The following is a 27,322-nucleotide window of genomic DNA, read 5'->3' as shown; positions in this document are numbered from 1 at the left end:
GGAGGAGCAGCCGCGGATGCCCCGGAGTTGTGTTGGATGTTGTGGCACGGAGCGGTGACGCTGTTGGGGGAATTAATTGGGAGGCAGGAGAGGAGTGGAAGGGGACGGTGTCGTTGGGAGTTGTCCGGTGTTGTTGTGACCTCGGATATTTCCGAGGGTGTTCTGCGCTCTTGGGGTTGCTTCGGAGGTTGTAGGCAAAGCTTGGCTCTATGCAAATATGGAGAAATAAAAGCAAAACACTTCCCCGGGCTACGGTAGCGTTTCGTCCCTAAAGCTGAAGGTTTGGTGGAGATTGGGGAAAACGTTCTTAACTTTTTCAGCAGGGATGAAAACCTCTCCCTAGAGACGCGGAGAGCTGCCCTGGTTTGGGCTGGGCGCGCTTTGGGATGTGCTTTGCTGGGCAGAGGGATGGTGCAGTACAGGCTGAGCCCGCGATGGGCTCCAGGGAAAGGGAGGAGGATGGTTTTGTTCCATCAGAAGTGTTCAAGTTCGTTGCAGTTTGTCTTTATGTAACGATTTTAAGGTGTTTTTTCCTTAGTTTTCTATCCGTGCTGTGATTGGCAGTTTCATTGATGTGCAGTTATTTTTGTCATAACCTGTGTGAGAAAACGGTACTAACAGAAAAATCTGGGTAAATTCAGCTGATATGGAAGCAGGTGATGTTGAGCATCTCGCTTTGTTCGTTTTGGAGGGCGCTTTGGAATTCCCTTCTGCTCGTTCTGGGAAGGATTCTCTGCAGTGCAAGGTTTGATCTCGGGCTGTGGTGCTGCAGAACCCGAAATAAGGCGTGTGATGAACACGCACGAGTTCCCCACCTCAGCAGCTGGGGAGGTGCAGAGCGAGGTCCAGGGTGTGCTCTGGGTTTCAGGGTGTGCCTGGGTTTGTGCTGTGCTTCCCCAGGATTCCTCGACAGCTCTGGTTATCTTTGATCTTGACTTGTTCTCCCTTCACCTGAAGGTTCAGGTGTTTCATTTCCAGCCTTTGAACATCCCCACCTATGAGCTAGCATAGGCTGAAGTTTATTTTCATTTTGCTTCATTTCCTTTTGGAAGCTGCTTTGACTTCCAACAACCTGACTGGTTAGGAAGATCCAATCTCTTCATTCTGCTGCGTTTTGGGGAGGTTTGAGGGTTATTTGATTTACTTTGGAACACCCAGAGCTGAGATGTTCTTGGCACAGCTGTTAATCCCAGCCAGGCAGCTCAGCCTGGGGGATAATTTGTGTGTCACTAAACTGGGTGACGGAGCCTTAAAGCAAGAAGCCTCTGATGTGCTGTTCCACACCTTTGAAACCTCTTCACTGAGAAATCCCCAAAGTTTTCATGTCAGAGGTGACCCAGAGGTTTTCCTAAATTGAAATTTGTGGCTTCAAACAGGATTTCATGCCACAGTGTTTATTTTGGTGAGTGTGGAAGGGCTGCCTTGCAAGAGGTTTGCTGTGGCTGGGCTCAGGAGCCCAATTAACTCTGCTTTAAATGTACAGCATCCACCTGGCCAGGGGAGCAAATGTGGGAGCTGTTGAATATAAATCTGTAAATCAGAATAGGTGCACAATTTGTGCTGAGGATTGCCAAGGGTCACCCTTCAGTAAGAGTTCTGGTTTATAATGGGAATGAAAGGTTTGATGAGGAAGAGGTGTGTGGTGTGATTTCAGTTACCTGGCAGGAGAGAGGCCAGAGCAGTGTGAGCAGCCCCTTGGCACATGAAGGGCAGCAAAGCTGGGTTTGCTGAGGAAGGAGGGATTTTGAGGGAAGAGGAGCACGTAGGGGTCGTATCCTGGCCTAAAACTGCTTGTTTGTAATTGTATAATAATATGAAAATTGTAATTCTGAGCTAAAAAAGGAGAAAATGGTCTGGAGGTAGTGGGATATCCCCCTAGGAAATATTGATACTTCACAGTTGTGCCTTTAAAACCAGTCTGGGGGAAGGGTGGTGGCACTGCAGGGGGACAGGTTTGCTCTGCCTGAGCTATGGATGCTGTGGACAAGTGTTTCCCACTTTGCTGGTGTGTGTGTGTGTTTGGGTTCTAACCTGCTGCCTGTTAAAAGTCATTGAGAGTCTCCCAAAGCCACACCAAATTAATTTCTACTTTTCCTGCTAAAGCACTGGAGCTGCAGTGCCAGCACAGAGCTGTTCCTGCAGAATCCTCTCTATTATGGGTCTCTTTTGTTGCTGTAATGATCTGTGTGGAGTAATTACAAAAGCTTGTTTGTTTGAGTGACTAAAACCAGTACAACGAGATGAATCCTTCATCCCTGAAATGACAGTTTCCTGAATGTTTGGCTTAGGAGGAGCTGCACAGGGAAAATGTGGTTTTTGCTGCTGGTGTGGCAGCAGATGCTCCATGGTAAAATTGGAGGTGGCTTTCCAGAATGGCCTTGGTGTTCTGGTGTGATTTTGTGTGTGCTCTTCCTCTGCAGATTATCTCGATAATGGCAATAATAAAATGGCAATCCAGCAAGCAGATAAACTGCTCAAAAAGCACAAGGACCTTCACTGTGCCAAGGTGAGTGGGACTGGGGGGCACTGAGCTCACTGTGCCTGAATCTCAGGGTGTTCTCCACTCTCCCTTTCTCTGGGAGCTTCCACAGTGATTTCTGAGCCCTCTGGAATGTCTCTGTTGCAGCCCACCTGTATCTTGTGTGTCTGAAAATGACCTGACAGGGACTGGAGTGTTTGTTCCACCTGGGCTGATTGTCAGCACCACTCCAGGTGACCTTGGCAGGTGGGCTGGGCTTTAGAAATGCCTCTTGGAGCCCTGGGCTTGGGATGCCCATGTGCAGGAGTTTGGATCAGAGCATCTCCTTGGGAGGAGATGTCTGAGGAGAACATTCCAAGGTGAGCAGGTGTCCCAGGGAAGCTGTGGGTGCCCCTGGAATTGTTCAAGGCCAGTTTGGAGCATCTTGGTCCATAGAAATGTCCCTGCCCATGGCAGGGTGTGGAGCTGGATGATTTTAAGGTCCCTTCCTACCCAAAGCACTCCAGGATTCCATGGTTTTGGAGGCATTTGCTCTTTTGCTTGTTCACCACCTTCCCTATTGAGGGAAAGGGTTCTGTTCCTCCCTTTCCTGAACGTGTGACTCTCTTTCTGCGTTTCTCATTTCCCTGGGGGTTTCCCTCTGCACTTCACTCCACTTCTACATTTTGAAAGCTTCCCAAGCTGCAGAGAGTGTCATTGACCTGAATCTCATTTATGTCACTTCTCTCTGGCCAGTTAGAAAGAAAACTAAGGAAAATTGCCAGTTTGCAGCCTCCAGGTAGAGAAACCATGTGGTGATGCCTCGGGGCAACCTCAACATTTATTAAGAAGTCAGATCCCCTCTCTGATGCTGTTGCATCTGGGGGTTTTCCTCTGCAGCCACATGGATTAAAAACTTAATCAATCCTGGAGTTGTGCACAGGGAACGAGGTGGTTGGGCTGTTCCCAGCAGGAGTGAGAGGGTTCCCAAATGCAGACTGTGTCTGTGAGAGCTGCCTGTGTTGTGCCCACAGGTGCTGAAGGCCATTGGCTTGCAGAGGACTGGCAAGCAGGATGAAGCCTATGCCCTGGCACAAGAAGTAGCAGCACTTGAACCCACAGATGACAATTCCTTGCAAGCACTGACCATTCTCTACCGGGAAATGCACAGACGTGAGTTTGTTCCTCCCCCAGAAATCTCTCTCTGTTTCTTCCAGAGGGTTTGTGCCCCACAGTTTGGTGGGAAACGTGTAAAATCCAGGATTTGGGTAAGAGGCTCAGAATTGAAGTGATGCCTGTTGTAATGCCTGTAAGGCTGGAGTGATCTTCATAAAGCAAAAAAATTCTCATTTGAGCTTCTTACAGACACAATTGTGTGGCAGGTCCTAAGATAATGATCCACCAGCCTGGGAGTTCACTTTTGTTAGTGAAACTACAGGAATTTCTTATCAGTAGAGTGACAGAGATTGCAAATCCTACAGGGTGTGATGAAAAGCCTCAGGAAAGTGGTGAAAAACAGGAGGGAAGTCCTGAGCTCCCAGTTTGGCCACATCAGCTTTGTCAGGTTCCTCACAGTGATTTGTATTTTCAAAATACTGAATCATCAGCATTGGAGGGATGGAGGAAAGTTTCCTGTGCTTTTCTGGAAGATGCCAGCCCTCCTGTCCTGCTTTTCTGCAGCTTGAACAGTTGTTGTTTCTGGCAGCTTCTTGGGGAATGTGATGTGGTGGTACCAATGTTCACTGTGGAGTTTGGTGGGTGGTACCACCAAAATTTATTGTTGAGCTGCTGGAGAAATGATCAAAGAGTGAAACAGCTTCAGAAAAAGGTGTTTGCATCAGTCTGCAAAAGAGAATTGCTTATATTCTTCCAGTTGATTTCTTTGTCTGTGTGTGTTTGTGGAGTTAAAGCATCGTTTGTTGAGTGATACCAACAAATGTTGGTATCACTCAACAAACGATGCTTTAACTCCACAAACAAAATGTTTGTGTACTTTTGAGTTCAACATAAGCCCCTGTGAATGACAAGAGCCTCTCTGTGATTATTAACAACTTCCATTAAGCTGAGCTTTGTAACTTTCAGCTCTGTAACTCAGGAACTGGTGGGTGTGAGGCACTGCCACTTTTGGTCCTGCAAGAAAATTGTAATTAGATGTTTTCTGTATTTGTGTCAGGGATGTATAAACTGTGTGAAAGACAAATTACATTTGTTTTTCTGTTTCTACTTTGAGCTATAATTGTTTGTGTTAGAAAAAAGAATATGGAAGGATGAAAATGTAAGAAAGTTTTGCATGTTGTACTATCAGAAGTATTTTGTCATGATACACCTGTTATTAAAAAGTGTAGTGTGAAACAATTGTTTAGAGTTCTGATATAGGCAGTTGGGAAATAGCAGGATATGATTAATATAAGTAAACCTGTGATAAGAATAATTAATTTGCTTTTAGGCTCTGAAAGTGTTTGTTTTGAAACATGATTCACATGGAGCAGCAATTCTGCCAGCAGGAGAAACCTTCATTCAGTTTAATGCTCAAAAATAAAGAAAAACCTACCTTAAAAGTAGACCTAAAATTCTCCTGAGCAATTCAGTTGCTGCTGTTGAAGTCCATTTTGATTTGAGTCTATTTTGAGGTTTATTTAGAGTTTTTTAAGCACTTTCCTTATGTTTGCAGTGCCTGGGGGACAGAGCACCGTTTTGGGGCTGATAAATGCAATTAGTTGCTGTTCAGAGCATCTCTGGTGCTCTTTAGGGAGCTGTGCTTTAAAATATTCCTAAATTGGTCTTAACTCTAGTATCTGGTTTTGGTTTAGCTGAGCTGGTGACAAAACTTTATGAGGCAGCTGTGAAGAAGGTCCCCAACAGTGAAGAGTATCACTCCCACCTCTTCATGGCCTATGCCAGGGTTGGAGAGTACAAGAAAATGCAGCAGGTATGACCAAAAATCTGTGTTCTGGATGGTTTAAAGTGTGTTTTTCTCTGTCTTTTACTCTCATTTATGTGTTATGAGTAATCTTCCAGAAAAGCTGATCTGGGTTAATGCAGAAGTTAAACTCTTGGTTGGTTTTTACAGAGGGGTTTGAACCTCAGTTTTTGGAGGTGTGGGTTGTCTGAGACAAAAGTTTTGTTAACTTAAGGCTGTGCCTTTTATTGATCTGTGGTTTTGTAGTTGCAGTACAAAAGAAAGGAATTCTGGAATAGGCACATCTAAGAAGAGTTTCTGATCCTTGTTTTCACACTTGATTCTGGCCTCAGTTCTGTGTTAACTTCAGGAAGATAAATCCTCCCCGTGCTCTTTCTGAGTATCTAAAATACAACTTGTATCGATGGCATTCAGTGAAGAAAAACTAAAAAGCACTTGAAATATCCCCTGTCAGTTGGCAGCACAGTGTCACACTGGTGGTTTTGTTTTCATCCCTTCCAAATGAGGTGCCTGGAGAATGCCTGTAAATGGAAGATGATTTTCAAGGCCTGTGTGCTCACTCTTCTGTGTAAAAAAAAAAAAGCACAGAGAGCCAAGAAATAAGTGCTGAACTCCCTGTTGTTCCTCCTGTGACAGGTTTGGCTTAAATAGCTAAAAAGGAGTTATGGTGTACCTGAAATGAGAAGCCTCATGATACAACCCAAAGTCTAGATGTGATAGATCACATCATGAGTGGAGAAAATGCCACAGATAACAATAATTAACATTTATGTGACCTTTTGTGTGTATGGAGTGACATAAAAATGTGGAGCCCATTAAATTACTTTGCAATATCAACTGAATGAAATCAGCATTATCAATATCACATTGTCAGAGTGGGATGTTGGCCTGTGCTTTTGGATTCAGGGATGTGAAGAGTGTGTGGATGGTGACTCTTTAGGGAATAAAAATAAACCCCAGTGTCCTGTGCTCTGGGGTATTCCAGCTGAAAACCCTGAGAAATCCCAACTGCAATCAGGGATTGTGGAGGTAGAATATTGTGTGTAGCTTATTGAAATTAATTACAGATTTTGTAGGGGTAAAAGTCTTGTCCTTTGTTACATACGGGCACTGTGAGGGAAATCTGGGAATAGCTGTCAGGGAAAATCATGACTTCTTTGGCTCTGCTTTGATTCAGCCAAATTCTCTGCTCAACTTTTGCTCCCCCTGCTTTGCAGGAGGTGACCCCAAATTTGGGGGTGTCAGTGGGTGTGAAGTGAGGGAGTTCCTGGGTTTGCTGTGTCCTTCAGCACTGGAGAAATCCCCTCATTCCCAAAGAACAAATCTGCTTCCTCCTGGAGTTCCCAGTTCAAGCTGGCAGCTGTGTGGGCAGTCAGTGCTTGCTGCTGTTCCTGTCAGACCTCCACAGAGTCCTTGGAAACATTTCCACCCTCTGGTTTTCCTCAGGGATGTGTGTTGGGAGGGAAGAGCTCACGAGTGGGGAGAATCCTCCATGTGCAAATCCCCTCCCATCGTTGCTGCCCATCACGAGATCTGAGCAAGAAATCTATTTCAGGGATGATGAAACTTGTGTTTTCTGTCTTTCAGGCTGGAATGGCACTTTATAAGATTGTTCCCAAAAATCCATATTATTTTTGGTCTGTGATGAGCCTGATCATGCAGGTGTGTGCAATATTGGGTTTGGCTGGTTTGTTTTTTCTGACTGCAGTGCCAGTGCTGGTGCAAAAATGTTCTGAGGGAAAACATGATGATTTTGGGTAAAATGTGTGTTTGAACTGTTTCTTTGTGATGCTGGGAGAAAGACTGAGCTCTCCTTAAATAGCATGATTGTTGTGGTCCAAAATTAACTCTGAGGTGTTTTTATAATCCAATTTAACTGTTGCCTTACCACCTTTATACAACTTGAATTATTCTCTCATCTGCACTAATACCCACCTGTCCTTTTGGCAGAGATAATGAGTAAATCCTCAGCTATCTGCAGTTTCTCAGTCAGAATTGTTCCTCTTTAACGAGGTTATAAAAGCTCTTGGAGGGAATAAATGAGAGCTCTGGAATTAGCAGCAAGTCTGCAGGAATAGGCACAGATCAGCTGTGCTGCTGCTGGTTGAGACAGCACATTTGGGCACTAAAAATCAGACATAAAATCAAACAAAAATAAGCTTGGAAGGTTTTAGTCACATCCTCTGAAATCCTGTGCTGTGTAAAACACAAAAATGTTCTGGCTCCATGGTTTTACCACGAGGTTTGTGTGCTCAGACATGCAGGGCTCTGGTTGATCTGATCAAAAATGAGTTTTTCTATTCAGCAGCAATTTTATTGCTGCCTTTTCCCAGAGCAGTTGCACTCTCAGGTCACAGGTGGCAGCTCCAAACAGGTGGCTGGGGGAGATTGGAACACCTGGGTTGGATTTTTTTTCCTCTTTTAAAGTGAAAAGAGCAGTGGGTGGGACGTCACAGAAAGCTGCTGAGCTGTTACAATAATCCCTCTCTTCCTCAGTCTATCTCAGCACAGGATGAAAACCTCTCCAAGACAATGTTTCTGCCACTTGCTGAAAGAATGGTGGAAAAAATGGTGAAAGAGGACAAGATTGAAGCTGAGGCTGAAGTAAGGCTTGGTTTGAGCTTTGTTGAAACAAGAAATGCATTTTTAAGGGAATTTCACTACCTTAAAAAACTTAAAATAATCTGCAATGGTTTGGAATTAAATGTGAATGTAGGGGACAGAAGGAAAACCAAAAGCAGGGGGTTAGGAAGCCCTCAGAATCCTGTGGCTGAGGCAGTTTTTGGTGTTTGATTTGACTGATGAAGTGCTTTGCTCTCTGGGAGGCCCCAGGAAAAACCTGAGGACTAAAAATGGAAAAAAAACCCTAAATTTGAGTGTTGCACCCTTTGGGATATTAAAGATAGCTTTGCAGGCCTGGTATCCCCTGTTTTCTCTTTTGGCACACCTGGGTATGTTCTTCCTGGCAAATTCATTGCAGTTTAATTTTTCTTTCCAGGTGGAACTGTACTACATGATCCTGGAACGTTTGGAGAAGTACAAGGAAGCCTTAGATGTTGTGAGGGGAAAACTTGGAGGTAATTTATTCTTTAATAAATCAGAGCTGTGTGGAGAATACAGCAGTTCCCCTTTACTTCAGACTTGCAAAAAATAAAATTTTAGGAAGCCTGACTTAGCACCAATTTTTAACCTGAGTGTAAACTCTGGAAGTGTTTGTGCAACCTGCTTTTACCTTTGTTTATGGTATTTAAACACTACTCAGGGGTGAGCATTGCAGTGGTAAATTTGGATTGTGTTCTTGGTTGTAGCTACCATCTTCAAAACTGAAAAGTCTTCAATGTCTGCATTTTAGAGGAGTTTAGCTGAACATTAAAATGCACTTGTGGAGGTTTCCATGGGAAATCTTTCTGAGGGCTGCTGCTGTGTTAGACCTGGTGTTTTGGTGCTGGGCTGGATTAAGGAGGTTTGAGCAGGGCTGAGCTGAGCTTTCGCTGTGTTTTGCTGCAGAGAAGCTGACGAGTGAGCTGCAGAGCCGGGAGAACAAGTGCATGGCCATGTACAAGAAGCTGCACCGGTGGCCCGAGTGCAACGCGCTGGCCAGGAGGCTGCTGCTCAAAAAGTGAGAGAGGATTCCTGCAGTCCTGCAGAAGACATGGAACAAAAAGCCCTACTTGTTTGGGAATGGCCTTGTTTGGTGGCTTTTGTGGTTAAAATAGGAGAATATTGGGAAGCTTTTGCAAAGATTGCACTCCAAAGCCAGGCATGGTGAAGGTCAGGGAGAGTCAGGGTCAGGACTGGAGTTGCTGCTTTTTATAAGGAGAATTTAGCAACACATTAATGCAATAAAAGGTTGTTTACCTCCATATTTCTAAATTTTGTGCTGATTGTCTAGTTCTGACTTTGCAGTTCTTACCCTGTCCATGATTTACATTAAATTTTCTACATGTAAATTTCTCCCATTTGGCCAGACTTCATCGTGGGAAATGTATTTAATGCTTGGAGCAGATGCATCAGGAGACAGAACATTCCAGTGTGATCAAATCTGTCTCAGAACTGTCAGGAGAGATGTGGTGTTTGCTTTTGGATTTAGCTGTGCTTTCATCTTAGATATAAGTTAAATGCAGAACAGAAACTTCTGCCTTCACGTTTTGTGGGGATGTTGCTGAGCTCTGACTGGAATGTGAATTTTAGGAGGAGAATTCATAGCTTGCCTCACTTTTGAATTGAAATGGTTTTCCTTAATATGTTTCCAGAAATTCAGGGTGATGGTGTTCCTAAGATGTGAGACCTTTTCAAGGGGAAACAATTTTATGATTACAATTGGGTTTTTCCTGTAATATGATTATGTGTTAGTTATTCCTTAATTCAGCTTTGGCAAGAAATGTAGTTTCAGCTGTTAATTGTTTTGGCAATTCCCTAAATTTTGTCCTGTGCCTGATTTTTGTTTCAGCTCAGATGATTGGCAGTTTTATATAACTTACTTTGATTCAGTGTTCCAACTCATTGATGAATCCTGGACGCCTCCAGCAGAGGAAGAGCAGTAAGTTGAGAATTTTGCTGTGGATTTGTTTTCCCTTTGTGCTACAGCAAATTGTTTGGGTTCATAGATTCAGTATTAGAGTGACTTCTTGATGTTCAGAGCCCAAATGGTGGGTTTTCCCTGCTTTGTTTTGTGTGTTTTCCCTGCTTTTATCTGGAGGCTGGGAATGGTTCATGGAAGCAGTTTGTACATCACAGAACTCTTCCAGCTCATGTTTTCTGTGGTGACCTGTGACTGTGTTCACAGGGCTCCGAGGATGAGGGAAGAGATGAGGATCTGACTCCATGTTTCAGAAGGCTTGATTTGTTATTTTATGATATATATTATATTAAAACTATACTAAAAGAATAGAAGAAAGGATTTCATCAGAAGGCTAGCTAAGAATAGAAAAAGAAGGAATGATAACAAAGGCTTGTGGCTCGGACAGAGTGTCCGAGCCAGCTGGACTGTGATTGGCCATTAATTAGAAACAACCACATGAGACCAATCACAGATGCACCTGTTGCATTCCACAGCAACCGATAATCACTGGTTACATTTTGTTCCTGAGGCCCCTCAGCTTCTCAGGAGGAAAAATCCTAAGGAAAGGATTTTTCATAAAAGATGTCTGTGACAGTGACTGAGTTGCAGAATCCATCATTTCCCTGTCTGGGAGCGTGCTGAGCGTTTGTTACCAGTGGGACCTCTCCAAGAAGCTTTTGTCTGTGTGGTTGCAGCTCTCTGGAGGGGGAGGTGCACTGTTCCATCGAGCAGGCTGTGAGTTTCATCGAGGAGAGGATCTCAGAGGAGTCCAAGAGCTCGCGGCCGCTGCGGGGACCGTACTTGGCCAAGCTGGAGCTGATCAGGCGCCTGCGACGCCGGGGCTGCAATGATGAGTACAAACTGGGTAAGAGCCCTCCTGGGGCAGGAATTCACCTCTGCACAGAGCACAGACTTGCTGCTAAATCACTGAGTTAAGTGCAGGTTTCATTAGGAAAAGAGAACTTCTTGTTGTGTATGTAAAGAATTTGAAAAGCGTTGGGAGATGAACTTTGAAGAATGGAAGGTATTTTCAGATTACTGCAGGGCTTGGGAAAGCCAGCAGGGAGGTTTTCAAGAAGACCTCAGGGATTTAGGAGCATCCAGTCACTGACACCGTATTCCTAGTGGAAAGTCTTGCTGTTAGTGCTGGAATCTCTGGGTGGGTTTTGATTTAAGTTTTTATGGCAACAAAGCCAGGATTTGCTTTTTAAAAACCTGCACCAGGTTTTGCATTTTAAAAACCTGCATTTATGGAATCAATGAAAGGGAATGTGATTAGAGCAACATCTGTGCTATTTCCTAATTCCTTCTGTTTTTCCATCCCAAAAGAAGCCACGGTGAGATAAGTGGAGGCTGCGTGTGCCTGCCTGGGTTGCTGAGCTCTTATCTGCTAAAGGAGCTTGAATGAAGCTCTTGGGCTTTTTTTAATGTGTCCTTGGTTACCAGAGACATTCAGTCTCTGTTAGAATCTGCACTAGTGCAGCTCTCTGCTTTCTGAATCGCTGTAGTCTTGAAGGGAGGGAAAAAAAGAAAGAATGAACAAAGATTTCTCATAGTGATTTTACAGATGTCACTTTCTACTGGAGGGTGTTAAAAAGATGACCTGGCCTTTTTCCTAGGTGATCCAGAAGAACTAATGTTCCAGTACTTCAAAAAATTTGGGGACAAGCCCTGCTGTTTTACTGATCTCAAAGTGTTTGTGGATCTCCTCCCACCCAGCCAGTACACAAAGGTAAGGAAATAATCAAGAAGTGGTGGCAGGAACTGCAGTGGTTGTTTGCACTCTGGTCCCTTTATCTTAAAATACCTGTGGATCATATTAAAAGGCTGGAAACATCAAATTTTTACTTTCTGCTTGAAATTCAGAGAAGTCTTTGTGCTGTAGAAAATATCATGAACATCTGAACACTTGAGAAGTTTCATTCAGAGGATTTTTACTGGAGGTTTAAAGCTTAAATTTGATCCTGCAGAGTCTCAGATCTGGTATTCCTTTGGCTTTTTTATTTCTGTTTTTCAAGGTGTCAGGGTGCTTTGAGCTCAAAGTTTCTGTTTAATGGGAAGAAGCTGCCCCCTGATCCCATGCAGGGATGTCACAGATGCTTTGCTTGGCTCTGGCAGTGCCAAAGAAGGGACACAGTGACCCCAATCCAGGGGTCATGGAGGCACCTCTGGCAGTTTTTTCCAGAATCTCTTTCTGAAACAGCTCTCTGGAAAAGAGTTTCTCTGAAAAGCCCATTTGTGCAGAGTCATGAGCAGCCTGGAGTGACTTCAGCAGCTGGGAATTCTGTCACTCACCCCAGTGTTTGTCTGAGCCATTGTGTCCAGGGATCAGCGCTGGGGAGGGCAGAGAATCCGGGATCAGCCAGAGCCTGGGGAAAAATGTTGGTAAACAAAGTGGAGGTAGCAAAGTTCTCTTGGTTTATTGAGGTATTTTTTGATTCCTAATGCAAGCTCTTCCCACAGCCCCACGGCTGATGGGAGCAGTGGCTCTGGCAGGGGTGGCTGTTGCTGATGTTTTATGTTTAAAAGTGTGGTTTTAGCCCACTGGCCAGAGATGTGGCCAGCAGGGTATTGAACTCCTAGTCCTGGAAGTGGTGATTCCATTGTAGGGGAACCCTGAAGTACTGAACAGGTTTCACCCTAACTTTCCAGGGAACAAATTCAAAACCAGCAGAGTTCGGTTTTGTCACACTGCTTGTAAAACTATGACTCTGACTTTAAAATTCCCTGTCTGGCCTTAAAACTGCTGCTGATTTTACTGAATATATTCTGGAATATATATTGTGTCAAACTGATGTATTGGTTTTCTGGTTGTCCCTGAAGCAGCATCTGCAGCAGTTTAGCTTGGTCAAGGACACTGAGGAGCTGAGGTTTGACAAGAGAGTTCCACTTCAGTAGCTGAGATCATGATCTTGCTGGGCCACTGACATGTGAGATAGTCCAGAAAAAATGGTCAGGACACCAGTCCAGAAAAAATGGTCAGGACACCAGCCTTGACTTCCTAGAGGTGTAAATTGGACAGTGGAGCCAGTGATGTGGTTGACCTTGCTCAGCTTGGCAGAGTTTCAGACTGAAAAGATCTGTCAACACAGCATTCATCAAATTCTTTGGGAAAACTGGAATTGGTGTGTGTTGTGCTTGGTGCTGCTCCTGAGCTTTGTGCCTCAGGCTTGCATTTGATGCAGTTCTTCTGTGTCAAAACCAAGTGTAGTAAAACCAAATTCATTGGCTTTAACTCAGGTTTCAGTTTGCAGACAATGTTGGGTCTTAGAGCAAGAAGCTGCTGGCCAGCCCTGTGTATTGGGAGGAGTCTTTTGTCTCCCGTTAGAACTAAACAATGAGAAGCTGCTTTTCTTACAGCTTAATTGCAAAAAGGAGTCATTAATCAGAGTTGATGACCTCACTGAGAACTGCACATTACTTCAGAGCTGAGGGAAAATGTAACAGTGCAAAACCATCATTGCCTGGAAGTGTGCTGAGAAACCTGTCAGTAACTAATTATTTTAATTGCATCTCTTATTACCACGAGTGTTAACAGGTGCTTGAACTCCCTGGTGTATCAATGAATTGGAAACCTGTGTCTGATTTTTCCTCCTTCCATCTGTTTGATGAAACTTAATAAAACCTCAAGCAACTAAAAAAAATATTGAGTAACTAAAAAAAAAATCTCAAAGGCCATTCTTGAACCACAGATTCAGTGTGGCATCAATATGGATGTTCCTACCTTGCTTTTTTTTGGTTTGATTGGAGGGAGGAAATGCTGCTTCCCCATCATTTGGTGCAACCCTGCAGCCTTTGCCACCTCTGTGGTGGTGTTTGCAGGGGTCCCAGGATGAGGGAAGAGAATCTTGACTCCGTGTTTCAGAAGGCTGATTTGTTATTTTATGATATATATTATATTAAAAGAAAATTGTATATTAAAACTATACTAAAAGAATAGAAGAAAGGATTTCATCAGAAGGCTAGCAAGGAATGGAAAGGAAAATGGAATGATGATAAAATCTTGTGACTGACCAGAGAGTCTGAGACAGCCGGACTATGATTGGCCATTAATTAAAAACAACCACATGAGACCAATCAAAGGTGCACCTGTTGCATTCCACAACAGCAGATAATTATTGTTTACATTCCTTTCTGAGGCCTTCTGGCTTCTCAGGAGAAAAGATCCTAAGGAAAGGATTTTTTTAAAACCTGTCCGTGACCCACCGGGGTTTCTCTTGCAGTTCATCCGGCAGCTGCTGGACGTGATCCCGCTGGCGGCGGCGGCCGAGAACGAGGTGGCTCTGCCAGGTGACATCAAGGCCCTGCAGCAGCACCTGTGTGTGGTGCAGCTCTCCAGGCTGCTGGGGATCTACCACGCCATGGAGAAGAAGCAGAAGCTGGCGGTGGTGCGGGAGCTGATGCTGAGATACCGCCACGGGTTGGAGTTTGGTGAGGAAAATCTGTAACGCTGCTAAAACTTGGCTTTCTCCTTTCTGGTTCTACCCTTCACCTTCCCTGAATTGAGGTTCCTTTTATTATTTTTCTTTTCAGCCATGTATCTTAAAGATAAATGAGGCTTTCCAGGGTAGTTCAGATGATCTGTCTGTACTTTGCAGGATTGCCTGTGCTTTTAAGCAAAGCCAGGTTTTCTCACTGAAGCGCATAGGACACGTTTGTGGTCAGGAGTTATTAATTTGTAAATCTTGCAGCTGTGGGAGTCAGTTCTGCTTCCAGCAGATGTCAATGTTTGAGGTGCCCCAAAGGCCACTCAGTGATGTGTGAAGTTGTTTGGATTTTAAGACAATTCTGATTTTATAAATTAAAATGTGCTCTCTGATGGTGGTGCCACTCAATAACCCTGAGTGTGAGATCAGCTGGCAGCAATTACTAATTAGTTTTAGTAATTCAAGGATAACTGGGTTTTTTTCTCTTTTTAGGGAAGTCTTGTTTGAAAACTGAATTGCAGTTTTCAGATTATTACTGCCTGCTTGCAGTTCACCTGCTGCTTGATCTGTGGCTGGAAGGTACGTTCCCAAAATTGTGCCTTGCTCCAATATCTCTGTGGGAGGCTGGGACAGGGAGACTGTGTCCCTGTGGCCAGTGAGTGCCTGGCATGGCTTGTTAGGCCTGGAGCTTTCTGGGTTGGTTTTGGTTTTTTTTTGCAATATGAGGTATTTCAGTAGTTCCTCTGATCAGCTGGTGTTTGCCCTGAATCATCTCACTGATCTCTATAAACAGATTTAATTTTTGTGATTAATTCCTTTTTTCTCTCCTTTGGCACGAGTTCTGCTGACAACTCCTTTCTGATACCAGAAGTGTTTTGAGAGTGTTTCTTTCTCTTCCTGACATACTTTGTCTTTTGGATCCCTTGTTTCTAGACTTGCTGGGACCTGTTCCCTGAATTAAATTTGCCTGTACTCCACCCCTGCTCTCTGTCTTAGTCTCTTAATCCCACAGTGTCCAGTGCTGGGTGTCCACGTGTATATTCCTGCCCTGCCATGTAGTTATCTGTTACACCCTTATCTTTCCCAAGGAAGATTTAGTCTTTAACCTGACTAAATCCATGGTCAGTTTTCTGGCAGGAATGTGGATGTGGGCTCTTGAATTCCTGGCTCTTTTGCAATGTGCAAGCTGGAATTCCCAAACAGCCCAGGATTCATCAGGAAAGGTCACCTTGCCTGCAGTGTGCTCTGTGCAGATGTGAGCTAGATATTCCCTGGGAGGGATTATTCCCCCAGCATTCCCTCAGGGAGCAGCTGGAGTGCTGGAGCAGGTGTTATTTGGGCACACTGCAATCCCTGGCAGCGCTCTGAGCCTGCTGTAACGCGGGCAGAGGGAGTTGTGCCAGCACTGTCCCTGCTCACACCTGCCTGTGCTGTGTCTGTCACCAGGTGAAGAGGCAGCTGTGTGGCAGTGCCTGACTCTCTTGGAGGAGGGGCTGTCTCACAGTCCCTCCAATGCTCAGTTTAAGCTGCTGCTCATCCGGATCTACTGCAGGCTCGGCGCCTTCGAGCCCGTCTCGGAGCTCTACTCCAGCCTGGACGCCAAGCACATCCAGCACGACACCATCGGGTGGGTGGTACATACTGAGAATAATCACTCCCTCCTAGTCAACCCATCCTGGCAGCTGCAGCACCCTCTGCCACCCAGAATTCACCACATTGTCACATTTTTGGGTGCATTGTCACATTTTTGTGTGCTGTTGTGCAGAAGTGTTCAGGGATTTTTGGGAGGCACGTCCACTGCACGCTCCCCCTTTCTCTAGGGTGTCTTCCCCCGTGTGATTTTGAGCTGTGTTGGATTTTTTAGAGTATTAATAATCTGAAGGAAATTGGTGAAATGGCTGGCTGGCTGCCAGTCAGAGCTTGGTGTTCCAGCTTGGGAACACCAGCGAAAGCCAGCACACCCTGGTGTGATTGGGGGGTCTCTCACTGCGCAGCTCTTACACCCTTAATGCGAAGAAAGAACTCCAAGCCCTCACATACTGCTTTAAAAAAATGAGAATTCATTCCACTAAAAGCCTGAACTTGCCCATGAATGCTGTTAATGCTGTTAAATGTCCAGATGTCTCCTGTGCAGCTGCTTGCCAGGGCAGTGGCTGACGTTTGCCTCGTGCTGTTTGTTGCAGTTATCTCCTGACACGCTACGCCGGCTCCCTGGGCCACTACGCTGCTGCTTCCCAATCCTGCAACTTTGCACTCAGGTTTTTCCACTCCAACCAGAAAGATGTAAGTTGAAAGAAATCCCCTCCATGACCTTGTCACACAGCAGAGTGTCTTTGAGAAGCTTTAGGGCTTTAGAGAAGCCCTGTGCAAGGCTTGTGCAAATGCAATGGTTTAAAACATAACAAAGAGCAGTAGTAGGTGCAGCTTTGTAGCAAAGGTTGTCTCAACCTGCATTTCCTACTACAAGGATTTGTGAATTGCTGTTACATGAGGTTTGGATTCCTTTCTGTTAAAACCAGTTTCAATGCTCCTCATAAAACAGGTATGATCGCTTTTAAATTAATGTTTGTGATTTTATGCAATAATTGAATGTCCTGTGGAAATAAGTGCTGGTGTCATAAATTTGGCATTTTGGAAAGTGAGACAGCAGCTGGTGATGATGGGTCAGGATGGGGATGGCACTTGATGAATCCTTTATGTTACAGTCTCTGGAGCTGTGTGTTTTCAGTGGATGGGGAGGGGTGCACTTCACTTTAAAGGGACCTTCCCATTCTGAGGAGTGTGAATATATCCTGTGTATTTGTATTTCACACCCTGGGTGGGCACTGTGGAGAGGTAGGTGAAGATTATTTTTACTTCCTAAGAAACAAAGGTATTTTTACTTCCTAAGAAACAAAGGTGCAGTCCAGTTTTAAATCTGCCAGTCAGCCACTGGCTAAGTTGGCTCCAGAGGCTCTGCAGTCACACAATTTGCTTTCCCACTATCCACTAAAAACAGGAATTGTCTGTACTGAGCAGTAAAGATTCTCACACAGAAATCGCTCAGAAGCAGCTCTGTTGGCAGCCCAGTGGTTCCTGTGTACAGGATTCCCATGGCCATTTCCCTGTGCCCAGTTCCTGTGAGCTGTGTCTGACACAGAGGTTTTCCTGAGGGATGCACATGGATTGTTCACTCTGCTCTGCATCCCTCACTTGCTCATTTTTTTCCCACTTGCTAATAAGTTTTGGATTCCTGGGAGCAAAGCCCTGGATCCAGACATCTTTTTTTTAACTGAGGTGTAACTTTTCAGTCTTGTTTAAAAGTCATTTGGTGGATGTTAATGAAAAACATCCCTGGAACCAACTGTCTGAATGAAACCCACGACTGCTGGGCGCCAGGTGGAAAAGCGAACTGAAAAAACTTGTGGATGTGATTCCTCTGCTTGGGAACACTGTGTTGTAATGCATCAAGAAATCATCTTTCCATGGAAAACAATGTGAAGTAATTGAGGTGTGGCTCCCTTGGGAGCAGGTTTATCTCTGAAATGAGTGATGGAATGCTTGTGGCAGAGAAGAGTTGGATGTCTCCAGTGGCTATTGGCAGGAAAACACAGCTCATGTTCCAGAAATCCCAAAAAGGTGTTGCCTGGCTGCTACACCTTCAAATGTTGGGATTTCAAGAGACCATCAGTGGTGCAGCAGGAGGACAGAATTCCTCATGTGACAAGATGAGGATGGGACTCTGGAACCGCTCACATCATACCTTGGAGATGGTGTTGCAGCCGAAGGACCATGAGCTGATGTTGCTCTCAGGTCTCCAAATCTCTCCTGCTCTGGACACTTGCAGTGCTTGTCTCCTCAAGATCCTTTTGATGGGAAATGCCTCAAAAGCTGTTCTTGCAACCAGGAATTGCAGGAGGTGAAGGCTCAGTTCAGGCTGCTGTTCCCTGAGGATGATGGTGTGACAAGAGGGGGGATGAAGAAGAATTCCTTGCCATAAATCATGTCACAAGGTCAGGATCTGCTCGCAGTTCCTGTGCTGCTGTGGTTCTGCTGGGGCTGCCCCTTTATGCTCAGGGTGCTTGGAGCAGCTCCCACTCAAGTCCCACAATCACATCTGCAGTGTTGAAAGGTGTCTGTCCTTTCAAAGTTCCCTTTTTACAGATTTCTGCTGCTGCCTGCTCTTCCCTAGGTTGATGCTGAGATTAGCTGGAATGTCACAGCACAGAGCTGTGTGTGGGACTCTGCCTGGAGCAGGAAGTGTGGGATGTAAATGAAGTCTGGCATAAAAATAGAGCTCCTGAATCAGACTCCTTGCTTTGGATAAATCCATTCTCCTGACTTGCTGAACTTCCCAGCCTGACGTGAATCCTGTGTCAGAGTGATCCCATGAGTAACAGCCATGTAGGCTGCTGTGCAATCCTGCCACTATTGCTGCTCTGGGAGAGGATGCCAAGGACAGGGAGGAGAGAGAGAGAAGGCAGCATTGCTATATTTGGCCAAAACTAAAAAGGCAACTTTATACTCCTCAAGATAGTCCTCCTTCAGCTATGCAGAATCACCAGTAATCTCTCTAATTTTCTTGTGTCCATCCATCTTTAATCTCTCCAGATACTGCAGGCAAACCACTTCAGCGTGTCCTGGGGGGATTTAAAAACCACGTGGATGCAGTTGAATTAGAGCCCACAGCCCAGTCCCTGACAGTCACCTCTGCAAGGCTGTTATCAGGGGGTATGTTGTTGAATATTTGGCATATTTTTTCATTCAGTGCAAATAACCAAATTACTTAGGGGGGGGGGAAATAAAAGACAGCTCCCTAGAGGACATTTCTTGGTTTGGAGGGGAAAAAACAGGAGTTTTAGATCTGTGAGTGTTGCCTTCTGGTCTCTCAGAGCCTTCCAGTCAGGTTGAGCCTGTTAGGACCATATAGAATTCAGTTAAGCAGAAGCCTTTTTTGGTGCCTTTCATCTTCAGGGCAGTTCATAAACTTGTTCAGAAGAAAATAGTTGATTTGCCAGAATTTCTCAGTTGTGGAGTAATTCTGATGTAAAAACTCTGCTATCACTCATGGCTAGAAGCAGAAATGGTTCACTGTGTGTCTACAGTTAGACATTTTCATTAAAACACTGCTTGTCTGGAGTTCCTTCATCATAAAAATCTCTTTTTTTGGAGATTGCTTGGACTGAAGTGAAATATTGGCTGCCTGCCTTGTGTTGCTGCATTTCATCAGAGAAAAAGCAAAATATCCCATGGACCCTGAGAGTTTCCTTTGGTGTTTGTGTTGTGCCATGTACACACTGTGTGATACTGTATTTAAAACTCTAATAAAAAAGAGAAACAAAAAATGTGTGAGTAATTTTTATTTTTTTTTTTCATCTATGTTGTGGTGATATGTGATGTACATCCAAGTCAGTTCCAGAAAATCTGGGCTATATTTCTTTTGCCTGGAATTATTTCTCACAATGAAATGATGATTTAATGATTTGAATCACACATCTGAAAGGAAAAGGAAGGGAAAAAAGCATCTCTTCCCTGTGAAGCATTTCTCATTGTGGTGACAACAATGTGATGTCTCGTGTTGGTTTGGTTGTTAAACCTCACTGCCCATGGAGCATCTGAGTATTCCCAATTTAAAGCAGCAAAACTGCCTGGGTGACTTGGAGAAGCAGAAGCACAAACTCCTTCCAGGGATTGAGGATCTGCCAGGTCTTGCACCTCTGGGCTGATAAAACCCACAGAAATGCAGTTCCTTGGCAGTGACCTTGTTGGTTGTTGCTAATTTGGAAAGTCACTAAGGGGAGCTGGTGTGTGCTGTGTTGCAGACCTCAGAGTACATCATCCAAGCCTACAAGTACGGGGCGTTCGAGAAGATCCCGGAGTTCATCGCCTTCAGGAACCGCCTGAACTCCTCCCTTCACTTCGCGCAGGTTCGCACCGAGCGGATGCTGCTGGACCTCTTACTTGAAGCAAATATGTGAGTACAGCTCCTGCCATGGGAAAACTGGGAAAGGGCCAAGAGGGGACTTGGGGAGTTGCACCTGCAGAAATCTCAGAGCTGCAGCTCTGCTCCTCAAGCTTCGTTCGGATTTTAATGGTCTCGGGTTGCACCGAGGAGGTATAAAAAAATTCCTTGGTGGGAAGAGTTGGCGGGTGTTGGAACGGGCTGCCCAGGGAAGCAGTGGAGTCACCATGCCTTGAAGTGTTCAGAAAACATGTGGGAGGGCACTGAGGCCATGGTTTAGTAGTGACCAGATTGGTGGTTGGACTTTGCGATCTTGAAGGACTTCTCCAAATCTGGGGATTTTGTGATTCTGATTTGCTGTCCCTTCACATCCTTGTCAGTGCTGTGTGTGTCACATTCCTGAGAGAGGGAAGAGCTGAGCAGTGCACAGAACATGAGCTGTTAGTGAGCTGCTTTCCCTTTGCAGTGATCAGATGTTTGATTTAGTGCTGCTTGTTCTTACCTACAGATCAACCAGTTTAGAAGAAAGTATAAAGTCCATGAGTCTGAGCCCAGAGGAGGATGACATTCCATGGAAAGATCTGCGTGACAACAGAGACCTGACAGTCTTGTTTAGCTGGGATCCAAAAGACAGGTGAGTAGAAATATCCTCAGCTCACACATAGCAAAGAAATTCCTTCCAGGGCAATTCCCATATTTCAGTGTTCCTTGGGCTGGCTGACTTAAGCACCATCCACCACATCTGGCACTGCTGCTCTGTTAGATATTAATTTCTCTGAATTTCTGACCACTCCTTCCTCATCATACAGAACTGGGGAACTTTGGGTAGGCTTTTGTGCCTGGAGCATTTGCCTGAAAGCTTTGGTGCCTTTCTCTAGGGACATTTCTGAGGAGCATCGGAAGCTCTCCCTGGAGGAGGAAACGCTGTGGTTGCGAATCCGCTCTTTAACGTTGAGGCTGGTGAGCGGACTCCCAACCCTTGGTCACACCATCCAACCAAAGAACTCTGAAAAGACTGCAGAGAACGGTGTCTCATCCAAGATTGACACCATCCGAGCCCTGCTGCAGCAGCTGGAAGCGGCGGTGGATTCAGGGAAGAAGTTTCTAGAACAAAAAATCCAGGTACCAGCAAGGCGAAAGCTCTCCCCAAAGGTTGGCCGTGAATGCATCGTGCAGGCTGCAGAGTGCACTGAACTGCCCCTGGGTTTGTGTGTGTGTGACTGACTGGGAGATGTGCCAGGCACTGGGTGGGATGAGGAAAAGCTGCAACACCTTTATCTTTTTCTTTGCTTCTTGCCTAGTATCCTGTCCTTGGCCCTCCTCCTACCCGAATGGCTGGCTTCTTCAGCAATGGCAGCTGTCAGTGCCAGACTAGCTTGTTTTATCTTGTTAGTGATATTTATGAACTAGATACCAATGGCTTAGGTAAGTGTTTGGGGCAGGGGTTTGACCACATTGCTGTGGTGGGTGGGAGCCACATGGCTCTGTTGAGTCTGAAAACTGCTGGGCGTTGGAGGATATGGACTCAAAACTGTTACTTGTGTGTTAATTTTCTGTCTGAAACTAAATTATCTGAGAGCCAGTGCCTTCTTTTAATGTTTTATGTAAGTCTTCATTTTTCTGCAGTATATGGTGCTGTAATACTGGCTCCTTTTTGAAAGCAGTTGCATTTACTTTTGAGTACTGACACTAAATTGCATTTAAATGCCTCTTGATTTGCTGGAAGCAGAAAACAAGAGGAGTTGTAGCTTATCACTTTTAATTTCTTTTTTTTTTTTTTTCAGAAGATTCAGCAGAAATCCAGGAAAGAATAGGGAATAGTTTCAAGTCTTTAGTAGAACGCCTGACAGGTAAATGGTAACTCAAGAGCAGATGCTGAGGCAGAGCTTCCTGGCTGTCTGAGGATGGCTGTGGAGTGTCTGCAGGGATGGGCTGTGGTGATGCATCTGCAGACCCTGTGAAAGCTTGAGAACAAGGCTGGGATTGCCTTTGGCTTGTGTGCTGAAGCTGCTGCATGCTCACAACGTGCTGTGCCCTTCAGTGCATTTATCTGCCAGCCTGGGCAGCTTCTTCTCTTGGTGCTTGGGTCAAGGGGGCTCATCAGGGGTGTGGAAATGTTGGTAATGAGCCAGAACTCAGAGGAGATGGAGAGGACTCGGTGGTCAGTGCCCTGACAGTTCTGCACACTGCACTCAGATACCTGGTGTACAGAAAATGCACATTTAAAATTATCTCCTTCATCCTCCAGTAAGGCTTTTCTTTTTTCTTTTCAGACTTGTTCAATAAATGTAAAGGTGATTTGATTGAAGTCAGAGATGGCACCTTGAAAACTCATCCAAACCTGTTAGAAAACTTAGTCTTCTTTGTTGAGGTAATTGTTTTTTCCCTTTGAAAACTAGAAATTTGGGAATGCTGTGGGGTAGAAATGTTGGGACTGAAACACAGTGCAAGTTTGATTTCAGACAATCGAGAGAATTCATGAGGGAATTTGTTGCATATTTTAATCATGCTGAGTTCTGCCAGGAACACTAAAATGAGTTGAGAAGTCTCCTCTAAAAGCAACTTAGAACATGTTTTTACCTTTCTTCCAGACGATCTCCATTGCCCTGTGGGTATCAAGTTACTGTGACAGTGTCCTCCGACCTTTTAAATCCAACCTGCAAAAAAAGAAGAAGAAAAAAAAAGAAAGCAGTGTAGCAATGGTACAAACAATGTTTCTTTCTCTCTTCCCCCACCCCTAATCACAGGTTATTTATTCTGAAAGAAAAATCAGGGTAGATAACATGAACTGGTTTTCATAAACTTGCAGAGATTGATGTGGGTAATGGTTACTTGGGGCTAAGTGTTGCTGTTTAAAATCAGTGACATGTCATATCTGTGACATCATGTGACAGTTTTTTAATGAGAAATACAGTTCAGAGTGTCATTGACCTTCCTGCCTGGAATGTACCACAGTAAACTTGTCAGCAGGGAGTGTTTATCTGAGTAGCTAAATTATAGCTTAGCACTGGTGGGAAGAAGGAATTATATATTACAAAGTGAGTTATAGAAAATGGACATTAATGTGTGTTTATAAATTCAAGACCTGTGTTTGTTTTTGTAGCCACCTGTATTTACCCATTTCCTGGATTATGTAACTGAACTCCAGACGTTAACTTCCAATGTAATAGATCATATCAAAGGGCTTGAAATCATTCTGACTGCACTAAAACTTGAAGAGCTGTCCCTCAAGGACACTCTGCTTTTACAGGTAAGAGATTCCCTGTGCAAACACCGTGGTCCTCAGGAATTTCCTTCTGCTGTTTGAGATGTTGGAGAAAGTTTAAAAGGGGGATTTAAACAGTTGCTGTGGAGTGAGTGATTTCTCTTTTGCACTTTGCAGGAAGAAAAAAAGTTTACAAAGACTGTGCAAGGGAAGGTCCAGAGCAGTTACCATCACTCAGTTCAGGAAATTGGAGAGCTGCTGAAAAAGAGACTTGATACCATTAAAAAACTAAAGATTTGAGCAATGCATCCCTGACAGACTCCACAGGGGAGTGACACCAGAGTCCCAGACAGAAGCAACATCCACTCTACCATCACTTAAATCCAGAACTTCCTCATAATGCATGAAGGACTTAAAATCATGAAACAATTTTTTTAGGTATTACAGATGTATTGAGCTGATTTAAATTATTGTACATAAAAGAAGCAGGGACCCTTCCTGGGGTTTGACCACTTTTTATACATGTTCATAAGCATATTGCAACAGGAGAAAAGTCACTTTCTTCCCTTTTGATCTCTAGAACCAGCTGGAGATGGTCTTTAGAAGCAGCAATAGCAATCCAGTGTAAAGCATCTATCTCCAAGGATATTTTCATCACCATACAGTGTTCATAACTTTTGTATGGTCCTTGCCTTAGAAATGCAGGAATTGTAGATGTCCACGTCCAGCCACCTCTGATGAACTGATCTGGCTTGGAGCTGCCTGTTTTGTCTGCAAACCACCTGGTCCTGCTGCCAGAATTCCATGTGTTGCTCCATCAGGGAGAGGTGAGGCCTCTGTGGTGGGCTGGGAATCATCTGGAGCTGGGGCAGGATCCTCCAGGGAGGAGATGTCTGTGCACAACTCGGGAAAACTGCAAATGTGATGAGGAGCAAACTTCAGAGAGAGATGGGAATGGGAATGGGTGTTTCAGCAAAAAAAAAAGAGAGACCTTGTAAATAATGGCTGCAGTGAAGAGTGACACTGCGCTGGTATCATGTCAGTTTAATGTCAAACAGCAACGTCATGACTTTTAAAAAGTGTATTTAGATTACTGAAACTTTAAGACTTAAATATTTTAATAGAAATTGAATCCTATTGGCTTTGGTTTTAAGTTGGCAGAGGTAACTTTTGCTTCCGCTGTGGTCTGAGGCTGAGATCCTTTTTGTACCTGTCTGCTTGCTTTTTGCAGTTGAACTTTGATTATCCAAGCACTGGCCCATGAAGTTTTCTGTTAGAAAGTGTGACCATATCATCTGCTCCCACAGAATCTGCATTTCTGCTGGGTTTTTTCATGTTCAAAGAGCAATGCAGCCTAAAATTGATAGGCAAAAAAAAAAAGTTCATGTACCTGCAATACAAGGGACAGGTCAGACCCAACAGATTCCTCATCTCCTGGTTTAGAGCCACAGGTATCCGAGTCTAGATTTACAGTTTGAAGAGAGCTTGACTGCCTTTGTCATCTCCTCTGTTTTGTTAGTAATGCTAGAATGTTGATGAGAGTATTTTTTTAATAAATCCCCTGTATTAAAAAAAAAAAAAAGTCCCATAGCTGCTCTTGCTGGATTTAGTTTGGCTTTGCCCCATCCTGAAAGGGAAAGAAGAAGAATGTCTGGAGGTTGTCAAATTGTAAAGAATGTCCTGATGGTTAAATCACAATGTCTGGTAAGTGCTCTGGGCTGGAGGAATACCAAAATGTGTTAAGTCTGTTTTATAGTAATACTTTTACTGAAAAAAAAAGAAAAGGAAAAAAAAAAGAAACAGAACTGTCATGTTGTATAGAAATATCATTTTTGAAAGGAGGGTGTGCTCCTTAAATTAAAGCAAAGCTGGTGACTGAAGGTGATGCTGTCAGGTGTGTAGGGTGAGTGAAAACCACCCCAGTGCTGGGGTGGGGCAGTTCAGAGCAGCCCTGAGCCAGAAACAGGCACTGCCCTTCCCAGTCAGGGGCACAGTGGCTGCTGCTTTCCCTGTCCTCTCCCCCTGATTCCAGAGGGCTTTGCACAAACACAGCAAAGGTGACACAGGGGACAGTCCCAGGGCTGATCCAGGCTGGAGTTTTCCTTCCGCTGCTGCTACACCAGGTTGAACTCAGTCGTATCAATAAGCAATGGTGACAGTGTAAGTGAGGTTTGAGATAAGGAGAACCAAGCATTTAAAATCCTCCTGTGTGCCTGAAAGCAGAAGCTGGGTTAAAAAAAGGTTTCCTGCATCCCTTGAAAGCAGAACTGAAACTGTGGAGGGGACTGGTGTCATCTGAGGCAGGGGCTGGGGCAGGATGGAACCATGGCTCTCTCACTTCCAGCGCAGGGAATTCTGACTGTTCTCAGTGCCAGCTGCTGTTCTCTTGCCACTTCCAGCCACTGGGAATGACAACCTTGGCAAACACAGGACTTTGGGGTTCCTCAGTGGTTTCTAAAAGCAGAGGCTGTCTCTTCCTAAGCTGTAGTTTCTCCAGGAGGAAACCGTGTACAAAAATGACTCCGTACTCACTGACTGGGGGCTTGGTTGAGGGAGAGTTTCTCTCCCCCTATAAATTGTGTACAGTTAAATATATTATATATTTCTTATGAAAGAGCATTTCCCCTCCAGAATATGTCCCACACGGACCTGGTAAGAAATTCAAGCTATAACCCATTGCTGCTGTTCCCCTTTTTTCCACTCTTAGGATTTGTGTTTGTTGGTTTCGGATTTTCTTTGGGTGATGAATTGAAAAACATACCTAGAAGAAGCTACCAAGACTACTGTTTACAGACTGAAAAATTACTGCTTTTATACTACTGGGATCATGAGCCACGATCCTTTTACAGATTTCCTCAACTCCTCTTGGCTTAAAATCAGTGTCTGATGTAGATAAAGGTTGGAAATCTCCTACTCTGCTTTGTCTACACACAGGACAAACTGTACAATGCTTGTTTGTGTTGTCCATCATTTTTGTACTTTTTAACTGTTCAAAAATTGCATTTATATTTTGCAATCCTTGATAATCATGACTTTATTTTAACGGCTAGTAAACTTAGGGATTTTTTTTGTTGTATTTGCAGCCTTATCTGAAGTTTCTCTTCCTTGATTATTGTTAATTTATGACTGTAGGAGATATGTACGCCTCAGCCTTCTACGGACTTAAGTGACACAGCTGCAACTGAACTGCTTTAAACTGGATGGGTTTATAATTTATATAAAAGTCAGTTTCGTTACAAATCAGTATTGCTGCCTCATTTTTCTGCCTGGATGGTCTGGATGTGATCGAAGTGCTTGTCTGCACTGCCTTTGTAAGCTCCGTGGTGAAGCCAGATTATGCTGGTGCAGGACAAGCAGATCCTGCAAAGAGGAAGGATGGAAAAAGGGAAAATGCTCATTGTTTTCCAGCTGGGGATTAGGTGCAGAAATGATGTCTGCTGGGGGAGGGAGCGTGGATGGAACAGTGCTTTACTTGATGAGCTGTCAGTCTGTCTTTCTGCAGTGCTTGCTTGCTTTTCATCCAGTCTTTCCATGATAAGGACACGTTGTGTCCAAGTGCGGGCTGGCAGTGCGTGAAATCTCCCCTGGCAGCACAAAAGCCTCTGTGTGAGAGGGCTGTGGCAGTGCCCACCTGGATCCAAACGCACACCCACCCCACGGCTTCTCTCCTTCCTGCCCTTTCGCTGCCTTCAGCCGCTCTTGTCCCTATTTCACCGGCACCAGCAGCGCTGCTGTCCCGGGGGGCGCGGAGCTCCCGTGCGCGCTGCCCGCTCCCCGCACGGTGTCGGAGCCCCCGCCCGCCCCCGAGCG

At 44.6% G+C, this 27,322-nt stretch overlaps 1 protein-coding gene across 2 annotated transcripts; it reads left to right on the top strand.

Annotated features, from left to right (window-relative positions):
• The first annotated feature begins 2,397 nt into the window (after nt 1-2,397).
• Nucleotides 2,398-26,752, top strand: NAA25 (N(alpha)-acetyltransferase 25, NatB auxiliary subunit). 2 transcript variants are annotated; one of them, XM_031059467.1, is made up of 23 exons: nt 2,398-2,506; nt 3,493-3,631; nt 5,269-5,387; nt 6,966-7,040; nt 7,875-7,982; nt 8,377-8,455; nt 8,886-8,997; nt 9,829-9,918; nt 10,635-10,804; nt 11,559-11,671; nt 14,163-14,370; nt 14,859-14,945; nt 15,813-15,993; nt 16,550-16,649; nt 20,168-20,319; nt 20,816-20,941; nt 21,186-21,429; nt 21,609-21,732; nt 22,095-22,157; nt 22,581-22,678; nt 22,899-23,009; nt 23,411-23,557; nt 23,690-26,752. In XM_031059467.1, the coding sequence occupies exons 1-23, from the start codon at nt 2,447-2,449 to the stop codon at nt 23,810-23,812; spliced, it is 2,829 nt and encodes a 942-aa protein (XP_030915327.1). In that variant the 5' UTR covers nt 2,398-2,446; the 3' UTR covers nt 23,813-26,752. The 2 variants fall into 2 exon arrangements, with proteins under 2 accessions (XP_030915327.1, XP_005424094.1); XM_005424037.2 differs by having other exon boundaries at nt 22,092-22,157.
• The last annotated feature ends 570 nt before the right edge of the window (nt 26,753-27,322 follow it).

The sequence above is a fragment of the Geospiza fortis genome, unplaced genomic scaffold (assembly GCF_000277835.1).
Source record: "Geospiza fortis unplaced genomic scaffold, GeoFor_1.0 scaffold145, whole genome shotgun sequence".
Taxonomy (NCBI): domain Eukaryota; kingdom Metazoa; phylum Chordata; class Aves; order Passeriformes; family Thraupidae; genus Geospiza; species Geospiza fortis.
This window is presented reverse-complemented; position numbering and strand designations above follow the sequence as displayed.

Excerpts from the sequence above, each read along its gene's own strand:
- NAA25 (XM_005424037.2), top strand. The coding sequence starts at position 2,447 with ATGGCAATCCAGCAAGCAGATAAACTGCTCAAAAAGCACAAGGACCTT. Across the intron at positions 21,430-21,608 it reads TTCTAGAACAAAAAATCCAG|TATCCTGTCCTTGGCCCTCC; the intron begins GTACCAGCAAGG and ends CTTCTTGCCTAG. Across the intron at positions 22,679-22,898 it reads ACTTAGTCTTCTTTGTTGAG|ACGATCTCCATTGCCCTGTG; the intron begins GTAATTGTTTTT and ends CCTTTCTTCCAG.